Source organism: Netta rufina (assembly GCF_964035555.1).
Source record: "Netta rufina genome assembly, chromosome: 1".
Taxonomy (NCBI): Eukaryota; Metazoa; Chordata; class Aves; order Anseriformes; family Anatidae; genus Netta; species Netta rufina.
Window position 1 is genome coordinate 22,039,975 of NC_140123.1, and position 15,283 is coordinate 22,055,257.

General features: G+C 54.1%; 2 protein-coding genes across 2 annotated transcripts in view; both read right to left on the reverse strand.

Annotated features, from left to right (window-relative positions):
- Positions 1 to 351: 351 nt before the first annotated feature.
- On the reverse strand, positions 352 to 4,049 carry CDX2 (caudal type homeobox 2; the record flags this gene model as incomplete). Its single annotated transcript, XM_084288293.1, has 3 exons — positions 352 to 519; positions 1,177 to 1,322; positions 3,560 to 4,049. 3 exons carry the CDS (start codon positions 4,047 to 4,049, stop codon positions 352 to 354), a joined length of 804 nt encoding a protein of 267 aa, XP_084144419.1.
- A 9,133-nt stretch (positions 4,050 to 13,182) lies between these two features.
- FLT3 (fms related receptor tyrosine kinase 3) overlaps positions 13,183 to 15,283 on the reverse strand; it is a gene marked incomplete at both ends in the record, with an annotated part of 38,082 nt that continues 35,981 nt past the window's right edge. Inside the window, 2 exons of the mRNA XM_084306301.1 lie at positions 13,183 to 13,317; positions 14,078 to 14,183. Of these exons, the coding sequence (XP_084162427.1) occupies positions 13,183 to 13,317; positions 14,078 to 14,183 (241 nt within the window). The remainder of the gene's footprint in view (positions 13,318 to 14,077; positions 14,184 to 15,283) is intronic.

The window sequence follows — 15,283 nt, forward strand, 5'->3', positions numbered from 1 at the left end:
ATCCCTGAGATTCACGGGGGGCAGGCAGGCAGCGCCCGCGCCCCCCCTTTTATCTAACAAACTCCAGGGTAAAAACAATAAAAAAAAAAAAAAGGAAAACCGAAAACCATAATAATATTAATAATAATAAAGCCACCGCCACGATTCCCCCGGACGACGAGACACGCACACTGTACACTCTGTACACAAGGCCGGCCCCGCGGGGCGGTGTAGTGCATAGGCGGGGGGGGGGCCGCTCCCACCGTGCCACCGAGACCCCCCCGGCCCCGGCCCGGCCCGGCACGGCTCGGCCCGGCCCCGCTGCGGCCGTGCCCTCCAGCAGTCCCTGAGCTGCGGCCCCCCCGGCCGCTGTCACTGGGGGGCGGCGGGACCCAGCCCGGCGGCTGCTGCCCCCCCCGCGGGACCCTGCAGAGGGGCGCCGGGGCTGAGCGGCTCCGCACCGCCGGGCTGCGCCTGCTGCAGCTTCTTCTTGTTGATCTTCCTCTCCTTCGCCCGCCGGTTCTGGAACCAGATTTTCACCTGCCGGGGGAAGAGAGGGCAGTTAGGGGGGTGTCGCCTCCGGCTGTCCCCCCACCACCACGGGGATCCGTAATGGGAGAGGCGCCGGGAGCCTCCTTGCGCATCCCGGTGTGCGCATCCCTGGTAGCGCGCATCCTTGCCCCAAGCATCCCTCCCCCGAGCGTCCCTGCACTTAAGCCTCCCTCCCTGTCCCGAGCATCTGTGCCCCGAGCATCCCTGCATCCCGATGTGCGCATCCCGTCCCTGCGCATCCCGACCCTACACATGCTGACCTTACACATCCCAACCCTACACATGCCGACCCTGCACATCTGAACCGTATACATCTCAACCCTACACGTCCCAACCCTACACATCCCGACCCTACACGTCCCGACCCTACACATCCCGACCCTACACATCCGAGCCCTACATGTCCCGACCCTACACGTCCCGACCCTACACGTCCCGACCCTACACATCCCGACCCTACACATCCCAAACCTACACATCCTAACCCTATACGTCCCGACACTACACATCCCAACCCTACACATCCCAACCCTACACATCTCAACCCTATACATCCCAACCCTACACATTCCGACGCGCGCATCCTGTCCCTGTCCCACAAATCCCGACCCCATACACCCCGACCCCACACTCTGGAGCACACACCTGCCTCTCCGACAGCCCCAGGCTGGAGGCCAGCTCCGCTTTCCTCCGGATGGTGATGTAGCGGCTGTAGTGGAACTCCTTCTCCAGCTCCAGCCGCTGGTGGTCGGTGTAGACGACGCGGTACTTGTCTTTCGTCCTGGTTTTAACTGCGGGGAACAAAGCCCGGGTTGGGAAAGCAAAAGCAAAAGCAGCGCGGAGCTGCGCGGCAGCCGCCGCAGGGTGGCTCCCGGAGGGCGCAGGGCGAGCAGGATGAGGCCACCCCGGCTCCCTGCCCGCCTCTCCCTGCACCGGGCTCCCCTGAGAACAGCAAACAGAGGGGAGAGCAGCAGTTAAACCGTCCCTCAGACCTTGGGCACGTGTTGCAAAAGCTGCGGGAATGTCAGTTGCGACAGCGACATGGGCGCGGGCCCTCCGCCACCACCCCCACCCTGCGCCCCGGTGCGCTCCCGGTCGTTTTTCTGGGGACAAATTTATTGCGCGCTTTGGGCCGCCTTGGGGTTTGCTTTGCGTTCCCCATCGGGGACGGGCTTAGGAGGAGAGGGAAAAGAAAAAAAGAAAAAAGGGGGAAAAAAAAGGAAGAAGGAGGGAAGAATTGAAAAAAAATGGGGGGAAAGAAAGGAAAAACTATGGAAAAAAAGGGGAAATTGGAGAAAAAAATGAAAAAGGGGGGATAAAGTGGGAGAAAAAAAAAAGAAAAGGTGAAAAGAAAGGAAAATCCTGCTGAGGGCCCGGCGGCTCGGAGCCCAGCCCGGAGCAGTCCCCGGGCTCCTGCCCGGCTCCGCCGCCCCTCGCCCCGCCGCCGGCGTAGGGCAGGGCCCGAGGGGGCTCCGCGGTGCCCCCGGGAGGGCTCCGTGCGGTTGCAGCCCCCCAAATTGAACAAAACCAAGTCCGAAGGCGAATTTCGGCGAGTGGCCGGCGAGTATATGCATGGCTGCATGGAGTGACCTCCTTTCTTGGGCTCGTTTCTGGTTGAGCTGGTTGGAGCCCCGGCCCTTCTCCTCCTTCCCCAGAGATCTGAGGCGCGGGGAGTTTCTGCCCCCTAGGTGCTTAATGGCTGGCAGGCTGACTTTGTTCAGGTAAACTCTCTGCAAACCACAACAAAAGCACCCTGTAAAGATACAAGCCTGATCAGAGAAAACTCCCCAGAGCCAGTGAATAGGGAACACAATCCCAAACAATGCGGGACAAGGAGATCTTATCAAAGACAAAAAAAAAAAAAAAAATCCTTCTCAAAGCCTTAATGACAGCCACATTCTGTTTGAATTACCACTACTGAACAAATGGCGGCAGGCGCTTTCATCCCCCCCCCCCCCCCCCAGCCCCAGCCTCGCGCATTAACATAAACACTGGCTCCAAAGGCAGAATTTGAATGGAGCCAAGGGACCGGCCACCACCGAGCAGCCCCGACCTGTGGGAACACCACGGGCTGCTCTGGGAAGCGCCACGGGCCCCGGGGGAGCTCCTCCAACACCGCCACCGCCACCCGGAGCCAGCGGCGGGGGCACCGGGGCTTCCCCAGAGCCTCGGTGCCCGGGACCCCCCTCCCCGTGCCGTCGGGGAGCCACCCGGAGCTGGGAGAGAGATGCCCCGAAGTCCCTTTTTTGGGTGCTTTTCGGCCGTATATTTATAAATATAAATAAAAAAAGAGAGACAATGGCAGCGGAAGGTGTACATCAAAGCGGGAGGCATGCATCTCCCCGTGGCAGATGTAAAGGGGGGGAAGAGATATAAAAGAGGGGCTGCGGGGGGATTAACATCACAAGGGAGAGCGGCGCCGGGAGCAGCCTCCCCCGGCCTCCCCCAGGCAGCCTCGGCCGCCGGGGGAACGGGGAGGGGGGGACACAAGGTGGGGGGGGACGCCCTCGCACCTCCCGGCCCCATTTCGGGGACCGAAGGCACCCGAAATCCCCGCAGGGGTGGCCAGGTCGCGCTAAGGGTTCCTAAAGGGTTAGGCGGCCAGTGAGTCAGAAACAAATGCGGAGCGACACCGGCCGATGATTTATACGCCTGTAATTGGTTATAAAAATCTTTTAAGTGGCTATAAGTGGACGAGCGGAGCGGAGGAGGGAGGAAGAGCGGAGAGATGCCCTCGGGATGCCGCCCGAGCCCGCTCCCGGAGCTCCGCGACCCCCCGACGGGGCGCACGGGGAGCCCTCGGGGCTGTGCCGCTGCCCTCCGCCGCAGGCCGCGTACCGGGGAGCGCGGAGCTGCTGTCAGCAGCGCTTTTCCCCCCTCGGTGGCCAGCAAGAAAACGCCGCCGAGGAGCAGCTCCCGAGCGGGTTTGTGCCGAGGTCCCCCTCCCCGCGCCCCCCGACGGGCGCGGACCCCCCCGTCCCCCGACGGGGCGCCCCTTTCCGCGGCTCCCCGGCGGCTCCCCGCTTACCCTGGCTGCTGAGGGGGGGCTGCGCCGGTTTCCTCATCCACTCGCAGAGCCCTCGGCGCTGCCCCCCGGGGGACAGCGGCTCCGGGGCGGCCCCGGCGGCGGCGGCGTTGAGGGGCTGCATGACCCCGGCGGAGCAGTGGGGCGAGGGGCCGGCGTGGTGGTGGGCGTGCGGGTGGTGGTGGTGATATTCGGCGGGGCTGTAGGCCATGGCTGCGGCCGGGGAGCCCCCGTTGAGGCCGTGGACGGCTCCGGCGGCCGGCGGCGCCCCTTGCCCGTAGGCTCCCCAGTCGTCGCGGAGAGGAGCGGCGTAGGGAGCCGGCCAGGCCGTGCCGGGGGACTGGGAGCTGTCGAGGTTCACATGGTAGCCCCCGTAGTCCGCGTACTGGGGGGCGCCCACGAAGTTCTGCGCCGCCAGGTTGAGCCCCCCCGAGTGGCGCACGGGGCCGGGGTACATGGGCCCGTCCTTGTCCAGGAGGTAGCTCACGTACATGCTGGCGGGACCCCGGCGGCGGCTCTCCGCATGCTGCTGGGGCTCTCGGAGCTGCTGGGGCCCGGGGCCGGGCTCCCCCGGGGCGGGGAGGGGGCAGGCGGAGGGGCCGCGGCCCCGCTCTGCCTCGGCGCCGAGCGCTGCTCGCTGCCGGGGCCGGTCCGAAGCCGATGGCCGGCAGCACTTACATGATTAACGATTGTTTACAAGGCCCTATTAGTAATGGCCCAGACACACCAAAGGCAGGTGACGTGGAGAGGCGCTGGGTATATAGCTACTACCCCTAAAAGACGATTTGCATTTAAAAAGATAAGGAGAGGGCAGCGACCTGATCACAGCTAAATATTCAAGCCTTTATTGTTTAAGAGCTTCCTCCTTCCATTGCAACCTGGTGCACTTTAACCTCCAATCACAGGTTCAAAGGATGAAATCAAGAGACTTGCAAAAGACAGAGAGGGAGATCTAAGGGCGAGGGTGGGAATATGGGAACCGTGTATCGCGGCCGATCTGCGGGCAGCGCTTTAACCAGCTCTTCTTGGGGCTGGGGGGCAAGGAAGGGGCGGAGGAGGAGGGAGTTTTCATTAAAAATCCACCAAGCGATTTTTTTTATTTTTTTTTTTTTCTTTCTCGTGGGTTCTTTTAAGCCACCAAACCCCCACCCCCCCGCCGCCGCGGCCTGCTGCTCTTTCTAGGGCGCTGCCCACTCGGTCACAGGCGATGGAGGCGAGGTAAGAGGAGACCCCCCCCTCGGAGGGCACAGCCTCTGTCCCCACGCGTGTGTCCCCGCAGCCTCCAAACCCGGCGCTGTCGGGGCCCCGATGCCTTTGGGGGCTCCTTTCCCCTCGCCCCCAGACGGCCTCGACGTGAGCCCCGTGCCCTGTGCTCGAGCAGCACCTCCCGCCCCAAAAAGAGCTCCCCAAAGCCGGGCTGCGGGGCACCCACGGGGGTACCGAAGGAAAGGCTTTGCCCGCTCCCATCTCCCTCGGGAAAGCCGGGGAGGCTGGGGGGGGCGATGCCCTCGGGGAAAAAGGTGACCTCCCCTCCTGGCACACTCGTATTTTTTATTTTTATTTTTTATTTCCTACCCCGACGCCTTGGGAACCCGCCCCGGAGAGCGGGCGAGCGGCAGCCGGCTTCCCCGAGCCAGCCAGCCCCCTTTGAAGAGGCGTCCCCCCCCCCCCCCCCCCCCCGCCCCAACCTCCCCTTTTCTCAGCTCTCCCCCCGCCGCTTTTATGCTTTAACTTTTCACCCTGAGCCGGGACAATGCCAGAAAACGTTTGCATATTTGCATCTTTTCCCATGACACAGCCAGGGAACCTTTCACCCGCCGAGAAACCCCCCCCCCCCGCTTTCCCAGCACGTCGCACCGGCTTTCCCCGACGGCTCTCCCCGGGCTCCCGGGGGTCTCCGGTGGTCGGTGCCCGGGTGTCCCTGTCCCGTCGCACGGCTACCGTGCGGAAAACGAGGTTGCCTCAAGCTCACGGCCGTGGTTGCGAGCCCACAGTCGCGACCCTACAATAACAAGAGCGCAACGCGCGCCAGCAGCCTTCCCCCGAGGTGGGTTCCCTCCCGTTTCCAGCATCGCACCTGGGTGCTGCTGGGGGAACTGGGAGGGGGAGCGGGGCTCGCAGCCCCCATGCTAAGTTGATGATGCCACAAAGGGAGGAAGGAAACATCCAAACGACAAAAATCCCAACATATCGTATTAAAACGCACCAAAGCCCAGAAAAACCCTAAATCGGCCGGGCACGGCCAGCTCGGGGTGCCCCCTCCCCGATCCTCCTCTCCTTGGCTTTTTCTGTGCCCCCTTGCCCGCACCGGCTCCGGGGATAGCGACACTCCCCTTCCCCTGTCCCCCTTCGTTTCGGCTGGGGCAGGATTTTTGTCACCCCCCAAAAAAAATCGGGGAGAGGGACACCGCCTCCAGCTGCATTTCTCCACGAGGGTTTTCCCTCTTCAGTCCCCGCGGATTTGGGGACACAAAGGCGACGAGGCTTTGCCGCGGTGGGGGTTCCCGAGACGGCCCTGGCTGCAGCTCCCCCCTTTGCTGCCTTCTTTTTGGGACTTTTCTTGCTCCGGCCAAAGCCCCCGGAGCGGAGCGGGTCCCGTTGGGCAGCTCCATCCCCGGACACAGGAGCGCAAGAGAGGCCCTGGTCTCTCCCCCCGTGTTTCCTTTATTATTATTATTATTATTATTATTATTATTATTATTATTATTATTATTATTATTATTATTATTATTATTATTATTATTATTATTATTATGTTCTTATTATGTTCTTATTTCCCTAGATCCCGAGAGGATAAAAGCCACTCAATACCTCTAAAATCGACAATTGCCCAATCGGAGAGGCCGGTTGGAGAGAAATATCGCCTGGTGTTAATGTGTTTTGGTTTGTTTCTTTATTATTTTTTTATTTTATTTTATTGCTTTTATTTTATTACTTTTATTTTATTTTATTTTATTTTATTTTATTTTATTTTATTTTATTTTATTTTATTTTATTACACTTTATTTCACTTTATTTCACTTTATTTCACTTTATTTCACTTTATTTCATTTCACTTTATTTCTTTTCATTTTATTTCTTTTCGCTTTATTTTATTTCTTTTCGTTTTATTTCTTTTCGTTTTACTTTATTTCTTTTAATTTCACGTCTTTTCGTTTTACTTTATTTCTTTTCATTTTATTTTACATTGGTTTTAATTTTTTTCCCCCGAGGGGCTCTTTCTCCCAGGGCTTTGGCCCGGCCAGACGCTGCTGTGCCGGGCTCCCCGCTCTCCCCATCGGGCTCCGGGGCTCCGGAGCCGTCTCTGCGGGCTCCCCGCTTTCCTCCTTGAGCCCCAAACCTTCCATCTGGAGCCGAAAATCACCATTTTCTAGGGCATCTCCCTGCCCCCGGGGGAGCCGGGTCCGAGGGAACCGCCGGTCCCAATGGGGGCGGCGGCTGGTGCCCAGTGCCGGGCACCCCCCGCCCCGAACCGACCCCGTTAAACCCCGGGAAGGGCCTTGCAGGGCTGCGGGTGCACCTTCTTGGTTCGTACTAAGCGTTTTTGTCTGAAAAACTAGTATTTTTCCATCACTTAGGAGAAGCTTGGGGTGGGGAGATCATCCCTCCCCGTGCCCCCCCGTGTTAACGGCGCGGAACCACCGGGAGCTTTGTTTGCAAGGTAAAAAAAAAAAAAAAAAAAGAAAAAGAAAAAAAGCAAGAGCAAAGAAAAAAAAAAAGCCCTTTGGTGGCCAAGGAGAGCGAAGGGAAGGAGGAATCGTGTGTTAGTTCGTCCGCCCTGTGGAATTTATGGCTCCCCCTAAGCACAGACATGATAAGGACTCAGAAAACATCTTGGATCTTTTCAAGCCGGCAGCCCCCGAGGCTTTGATGTAGATTACGTTGCAGAATAACCCAATACTTTTATCGTGGGGTTGATACCCGGCTTGTTTAAGCACATGCCTCTCGGAGAGGGTTGGATGCTGAGCGCTTGCTCCCCAGTGGGATCCTCGTTGCTGGGAAGGGAGAGGAGCCGGGGGACGGGGGGGAAGGCACGGCACGGCACGGCTCGGCATGGCACGGCACGGCTTGGCACGGCACGGCATGGCATGGCACGGTATGGCATGGCACAGCATGGCATGGCATGGCACAGCACGGTGTGCCAAGCTGTGCCACCGGCTGTGCCCCCCTGCTGCCCCCTCGGACAGGTGCTGTTGGGGCTGAGCTTGGATGGTCCTGGTTCCCCTCCGGGAGCCTAAAGGAAGCGTGGAGAGAAAATGGGGAAAAAGTCAAATTAAGCACCGGAGGATTCGGTCAGCCATGGGGTGTTTGGGGCTGTCCCCAGGCTCCCCGCTGAGATGCCACCCTGGTCAGGGTGGCCCGGGCTCTGACCACAGCATGCACCCAATGGTATGGCCCCGACAGGCAGGAGCCCGAGGCCAAGCAGCTATCACTGGCAGCCCTATAACCCCAGGGGTCACTCCCATACCCTCCCAGCCCCTCACAGAGGCTGATGTCTCCCCCCATGCTCTTTGGGCAGCACAGTGTCCCCCAGCCGCAGCCTTTGGCCTCGCACTGTGCATGATGTGGCCGCAGATGTTGGTGCTGAGTCCCTCCCCAAGGACACCACCACACTGCAGCTGCAAGCCCCCGGGCTGTCCCCCCCTTCACCTTGGGGCAATAGAAAGCCCGAGGTCCTTGTTGTCCTCCTAACTCATGGGGGTGTTCAAGGAGAGGTTGGACGTGGTGCTTGGGGTCATGGTTTAGTGGGTGACATTGGTAGTAGGGGATGGTTGGGCCAGGTGATCTTGGAGGTCTTGTCCAACACTAATGATTCTGTGATCCTATTTCCTATTTTTCCTGCCTTTGAAACATAACCCTGGTGGGGAGGTGATGCATGTGGCCGTGTCTCCCCACATGTCCTACCCATTTACTCCCCCTACCCAAGGCCCTGTATGGCCAGAAGCTCCATGGTGGCTGCCCCACAGCTCCCTCGGCCCCGTGTTTCTCTTCAAGCCCAATCCAGCAAACCTGTTCAGTCAGCAGAGGCACGGGGTTTGTTGTTTGCGGGGTCGAAGGTTTCGAAGGCGTTAACTGCACGCCTCCTTGCAGGCCCCTGGCCTTTTGTGGGTAATATTTCGTGTTGGGCGCTGTGAGAGCGAGGGGACGCAGGTGCCCAGCTCACTTATGGCCACGCTGCTTCCCAAATAGCCCCCATGGGTATTTGGGATATTTTGGCAGGTTTTCCTGCCTCCTCCCCGCCGCCTGTTCCTGAAAGCAGCACTGGAGCTGTAAAGAAGGGAGGAGGCCTCTCGTCTTCCAGGGACAAACCCAGGCCCTCCAAACCAAACAAAACCCCCGGTCCTATTGGCTCCGATGAGGAGCTGCTGTCTGCCCGCCACCTCCTCCTGGCTGCTCCCAGCTGTCGCCTCCGGTGCCAGCCCAGTGTCACCCCCTGCTCCTGGGCTGGAAAAGCCCCAGGGGTGAGGGCAGGGCCCTGCTCCCAGCCTTGCCTCACACTGCCCTCCTCCGGCTGCTCACCGGTCTCTCCGGTGCAGAGACCCCAAAGGATCTCCCAAAGGCTGTCCTTGTTGGCCTCCTGCAGGTCCTCAGTTCTCCAGGGGGAGCTGGGTGGAAGCCAGAGATGGGCATCTCCTTCCTGGGATCTCAGGACAGGGCTGTCACGGCACTGGTGAAACCCTTGGGTTGTGATTAGATGAGACTTCCAGGCTTGCTTCAGAAGATTAGTCTGGGGAAGAAGAGGATCAGGAGAGACCTCATTGCTCTCTGCAGCTACCTGAAAGGAAGGTGTGGGGAGCTGGGGGTCAGCCTCTTCTCACAGATAACTAGCGATAGGACCAGAGGGAATGGCCTCAAGCTGTGCCAGGGGAGGTCCAGGTTGGAAATGAGGAGACATTTCTGCTCAGAAAGAGCAGTCAGGCACTGGGACGGGTTGCCCAGGGAGGTGGTGGAGTCACCGTCCCTGGGGGTGTTCAAGGAGAGGTTGGACGTGGTGCTTGGGGACATGGCTCAGTGGTAACATTGGTGGTAGGGGGGTGGTTGGAGCAGATGATCTTGGAGGTCTTGTCCAACCTTGATGATTCTATGAAATAGATAAAGGACAGGGCATGGTGCACACACCACAGCTCCTCAACACCTCTCCTTGTCCAAGACCTGATCCATAGCCAAGACCCCTGGGTTACCCCAGTCCTGCCAGGAGTGTTGCTCCTTTACCTAAATATCAGTTGTCCAGCACAGCCCCTTAAATCTGAATCCCTGAGCCGAGCAGCCCCTTTTTTGTCTCGTCTACATGAAGCATCTCCAGAAGCATGAATTGGACCAGGTCTTCAAAGGACCCCCAGACCAGTGTCAGGATGCTCATCCAGGGAGCTGAGCTCCTCTGCCACCTCTTTCTGAGAGCTCTATGAACTCCTCCTGGGTGGATCTTTTTGTGCCAGCTTTTTTAAAGCTGTTTTACTTCACTAATTAATTAGCCACTTGGGGACGGGGAAGGAGGCAGTGATACACTGGCACAGCAGCGCTTCCAGCTGGAGGAGGAAACCCTGTGCTACTGAGCACCTGGTCTGGTTTGGTGGCTGTGAGAAGGTGGCTGAGGTCTGGCATGTGTGGGGATGCCCTAACCCAGTCATCTCCAGTCTGCTTTGATTTCTGCACTCCCAAAATGTTTCCCAGCTGAAGTACACCCTCATCAAAGATGGCATAACTGCAAAATGGCTCTGTGGCAAATCCAACCTTGGATTCCTTCATCACTTGTCACAGATCCCCCCATGAACCAGTTTTCTTAACACAAGCCCCTGCCGTCCTGCACAACTCCTGATCTTCCATTCCGATGTATCACATGATTTTACTCCCAGCCTCTACCAGAAAGCCCATTCCAGGTATCCCAAACCCGGTGGTTACACCTGTGTTGGAAGACCATATCCAGATCTAGAAACAGAAGAAGGGCTGCATTTATTATTATTATTATTATTATTATTATTATTATTATTATTATTATTATTATTATTATTATTATGTGAGTACTTTCTGTGATGCAGGGCCTCTTCTCTTCTCTTCTCTTCTCTTCTCTTCTCTTCTCTTCTCTTCTCTTCTCTTCTCTTCTCTTCTCTTCTCTTCTCTTCTCTTCTCTTCTCTTCTCTTCTCTTCTCTTCTCTTCTCTTCTCTTCTCTTCTCTTCTCTTCTCTTCTCTTCTCTTCTCTTCTCTTCTCTTCTCTTCTCTTCTCTTCTCTTCTCTTCTCTTCTCTTTTCTCGTGGGGGGTGGGGAGGCAGAACACCGCTGGAGGGAGTTGCCCGGTCGGCTCCCATCCCATCCCATCCCATCCCATCCCATCCCATCCCATCCCATTCCATCCCATCCCATCCCATCCCATCCCATCCCATCCCATCCCATCCCATCCCATCCCATCCCATCCGTCTCCCTGAGCCGTGTCCCCTCTCAGCGCGGTGCCGGAGCTCCCCCTAGTGCCTCTTCTCCTTGTCTCGGTGGTTGTAGAAGCTTTGTCAGCCTTTGCCTGCCTTAAAGCATCTGGCTTGGGGTAATGGCACCGCAGTTGGAGGCTTGCACACACCTCATGAGTGCACTAACACCTTGCTGAGTTGTGTTGGAAGCATCCTGGAAAGGAGACGTGTTCCAAAAAGATAGTATTTGCCACTGAATTCCTCCTGAAGCTTTATTCCATCCCTGCCTGCCCTGCAGAGAAGCAGACACGACCCTCCGTGTGTCCACCCCTTAAAGGAGGGTTTTTCTCCTCATCGTGCTTCCTCACAGGGTGCAGTGTTGTCTGAGCTGCTTTTCCACACGTGCATCACGAGCAGTTAGTGTTAGCTCTGCGCTTCTCCACTTGCCTTTATACCCCTGTGCCTCAGCTCAGTAGGGAGGACAATGAGACCTCTGTCCACTCCTTTTTGAATCCTGTGGAAAAACATTGGATGCAAGTCCCTGGCTTGTTTTAAAGGACATGGGCTTCCCATCTGCTCCTCATCTTGGCTAATGAGCCTGGTTCACATCTGCTCAGGCTCCAGGGCCAGCTGAGCGTGGATGCAACCAGCTCAGCCCTTGCTCCTCCAGCTCTGACAGCTCCTGCCTGCACGAGGTGCTCGATGCTCACCGTGTAGGCTGTGTGTGAGCAGTGCCAAGCCATCACATCTCTTTGCTGAACACTTTGAAATTGTGTTACATGAGCATGTTAAAAGCCATCTATATTTTCCAGAACATAAAAAGTTAAAGTTTTATTTCTGTCTTCATACTTCCAAACTATTCTCTGGCAGTCTGATTAAAATAATTGATGTTTCTTTGCTAATTCCAAAATGTTAGCCAAAATATACAATTTGTAATTGCTGTAATAAAACATTCATTATTTTCAGACAATGTTAGTAAAGAACAGCTCGATTTATGAGGTAGCACATTCCATCCAAACACGTTGATTTACAACACTTGCCACTGGAAATCCTAATTGCAGATAGCATTTTGTAAAATGTAACAGAAGAAAATATTACCCAGTATCTCCTCATCTTGATTCACTGGGCTGTAGATAAATGTATCCCATTAGTCCTTATGTAAGGCATGTTTACAAATCCCAAAACCTCACCATGAAAATAGTGTCTCTTTTCATCTGTATTAAAAAAAACATCAAGTCTCTGGTTATTGTCCTGGGAGTCTGAGAGAAAGTTAAAGAGATGCACGCTCATTTAATTGCAGAGGGGTTTATACAGACAGGAAGGCTTCTGGGAATTGGCAGTGATGATATTATGCTCCTAAATTGCTTCAGAGGATAATTTATGCAGAATTAATATTTTTTATTTGATATTAAAATACACAAAGCTCAGAGAATGGGATTAGCCATAACTCAGTGGAAGTGAGATTTGCAGCTGGAGCCAGTCATCTGGATTTTCTAGAGCAGGGAGAAGGGAGGTCATCTCCTGCCCTCTCCTGTCTGTTTTGGATGCTTATTTTAGGTAGAAGGAATCACTATCTCTAAGTGCTTATTTCTCATCAGCAAGCACAGAGCTAGATGTTTGGATCCCACATTAATGCCTAAAGCTTAATGAACTCACCTGAACTGTATTTGGGAACTTTATAGTGATTGAGATATTCAGGATGAGGCACTTGTACATGTTCAGATATACAGTTCCTTGTAAACTAAGGCTGATATTTTAAAATTCAGGCATCTAAAGTTGGCTATTTTGGTGGCCTTTTTTCCAACACTCACTGGCCTCTGGAGATCAAGATGTGTGTAGCACTTCTGGAAATCACACCAGTTCTCTTTAGATCGTAGTCCATGCTTGTAAACATTAACTAAAAACCATGGATTTCCTTGTGTTTGCTTGCAGTATGGCAAGAACGGTCTGAATTCTGATGCACTGATTAGACACTGTACATATAGCCAGGAAAAAGGATATCCAGTTGTAGAAAACCAGCAAAAAGACAACTGCTCCAGTCTAGGGACAGATGCGTTTGCTGAATTCAGAGAAAAAAATTGTGTCTTCTCCTCAAAGTAACATAAATATGGAGTAGCCCATAGGAAACGTGAATAGAGCAGCAGTCAGTAACATCTTCTTTTTCTAGTGGTGATGTAAAGCATTTATGCTACATGGAGTTTAGGAAAATACTGAGATCTAGACCCAGATTATTTTTTAACTTGAGAGTCTTCATGCTGGAGCAGAGCTGAGGACTGAAAAGATTCCTCATCCTTGCTTACATGTGGCTTAGTTTTGGCGTTGGATTTGTGCGTAGAAACATTTCTTTTCATGTTCTGGTAAACCTAGCAATCAAGAAGAGGAAATGAATGATAAATTCTGTTATGATTTACTGTACTTGGAGAACAGCTTTTCTCCTGATGATGCAGGTACTGGGTGAGACATCCCTGTACACCATGGGGAGAGCCACGCTCAGGTCTGCTACTTCCCACTGACTCCAAAGGGAGTCCAGACAACTGCCTAAGGGAGTTGGTTCTTCTCTGGCCAAAAAGAGCTGGGCTGAGGAAGGGCACTGGGCTGCAAAGGACTTTTTTCCTGCTATAGAGCTTCGGAGTTGCTCATTGCAGCCCTTGGTGTTACCTTTGGCAGTACGGGTGGGCATGCATGACACCAAATGTGTCATGCGTGTCTGTTGTGAGTGAGAGAAGGAAAAGGGACCTCTCCATCTGGCACCTTCTGCCAGGCTAGCAGCATGCAGAGAGGTTCAGGGCTGCAATGGCAAATCTCACCCACAGCCCCCCACATCCCAAAAGGCTGGTAAGAACTCTGGATATGGGGAAATAGTGTGTCAAGCTCAGAGTGGATATCCAGGTAGGAATCAGTAGTTTTGCTGCACTGGTTTCTGCACAGGGGAAATGAATTTCTGTAACACGGGCTGAGTAAGTAACTTCCCTGGGGAATAGCTCCCAAGCACAGTGGCACATGAGAATAGAAACCATAAGACTGTTTCAGACCATTATGGTCTGTGGGGCTCAAAAAAAAAAAAAATCAATCAAACAAACAAAAACCCTATAAACATGTTTTCTTCTTTCTGTGCTTACTTACTGCTCCCTCTGCCTCAGCCAGCTGACAGGAAAGAGAGGAAACAAGCCTGGAAAAAGAAGGTCTTCTTCTGGTGTCCAGTGCCCAACAGGACTGCATCACGCAGTAGCTGCAGAGCAAGGAGGTGACACAGACAATATATGAGCTTTTGGAGCTATGAGCTAAGGGACTACATGGAAATGCTGCAGTTGCATGGGAATCACAGGGCACCAACATGATTTTGTGAAAAGAGGTTGGATTTGAGCATGGTCACATCAGAGAAAAACATACAGAGAGATGGGGAACAGGGGAGAAATTAAAAACACAGCTTTACTGGAGTCCTTAGCAAAATCCTCCTCACAGGACTGGGGCCCTGGCTGACGTGCTGGCATGCTAAGCTTATTTTCCAGCTTCCACACAGAAAATGGTAGGAGGACAACTCCTCTCTGACTCTGGGGACGAATCTGCTACTCTGTAGGACTGAAGGCAGTTTTTCCAGTGAGTCTTTTTATGGAGTTTTGTGTCCTTCTGAATTTTAAAGACCACTTTAAAGATTTTGCAGCTTCAACAGGGAATAGTACACTGCTTATCTACTAAAGTCTCTTGCAAATAGCTTTCCTGGTATTTATGAATCCCACAGCAACCTTTATGGCTGAATCTCTCAGATTCACCTGTACCTTTAATGCCATTATTGTCTCTACATGGAGAAGATGAGAAAGGTACCTAGCAAGGTCTCAGAGCTCCCTGCCACCTTCTCCTCTTCTTGTCCCCTGGGGGCTGCCTGCAGGCAGCAAGAGTCTTTCCAGGCACAGCGGCACTGGCTGAAAAACATGAGGTGCGAGCACAGGAACAGCAGCTCCCACTAGCTCTTCCCTAGCAGGGTTTTTCTCTAAGAGGTTCTTTGGCTTCCTGGATCAGAGTCAAATATGCTAATGTTTTATTAAAATAATAATAAAAAATATTACCAAAGATTTAGCCAATATCCAAATGAATACAGTAGAACTTTTTCTTTTGCAAAAAGAAAAAAAGAAAGAGAGAAAAGAAACCCACTCTGATCCAAGAAGAGGAAGTTAACTGGGTAAGGAAGGCACAGCTCAACACAGATCATAAATTTGTCCTTTCAAACACACATAACCTCTAGCACTGATCACTTCTGCTTTAGGACAAAACTTGCATGATCAAGAAACCTTTTACAGGGTTAGAGAAAGATCTCACCTTTTGCAACTTTTC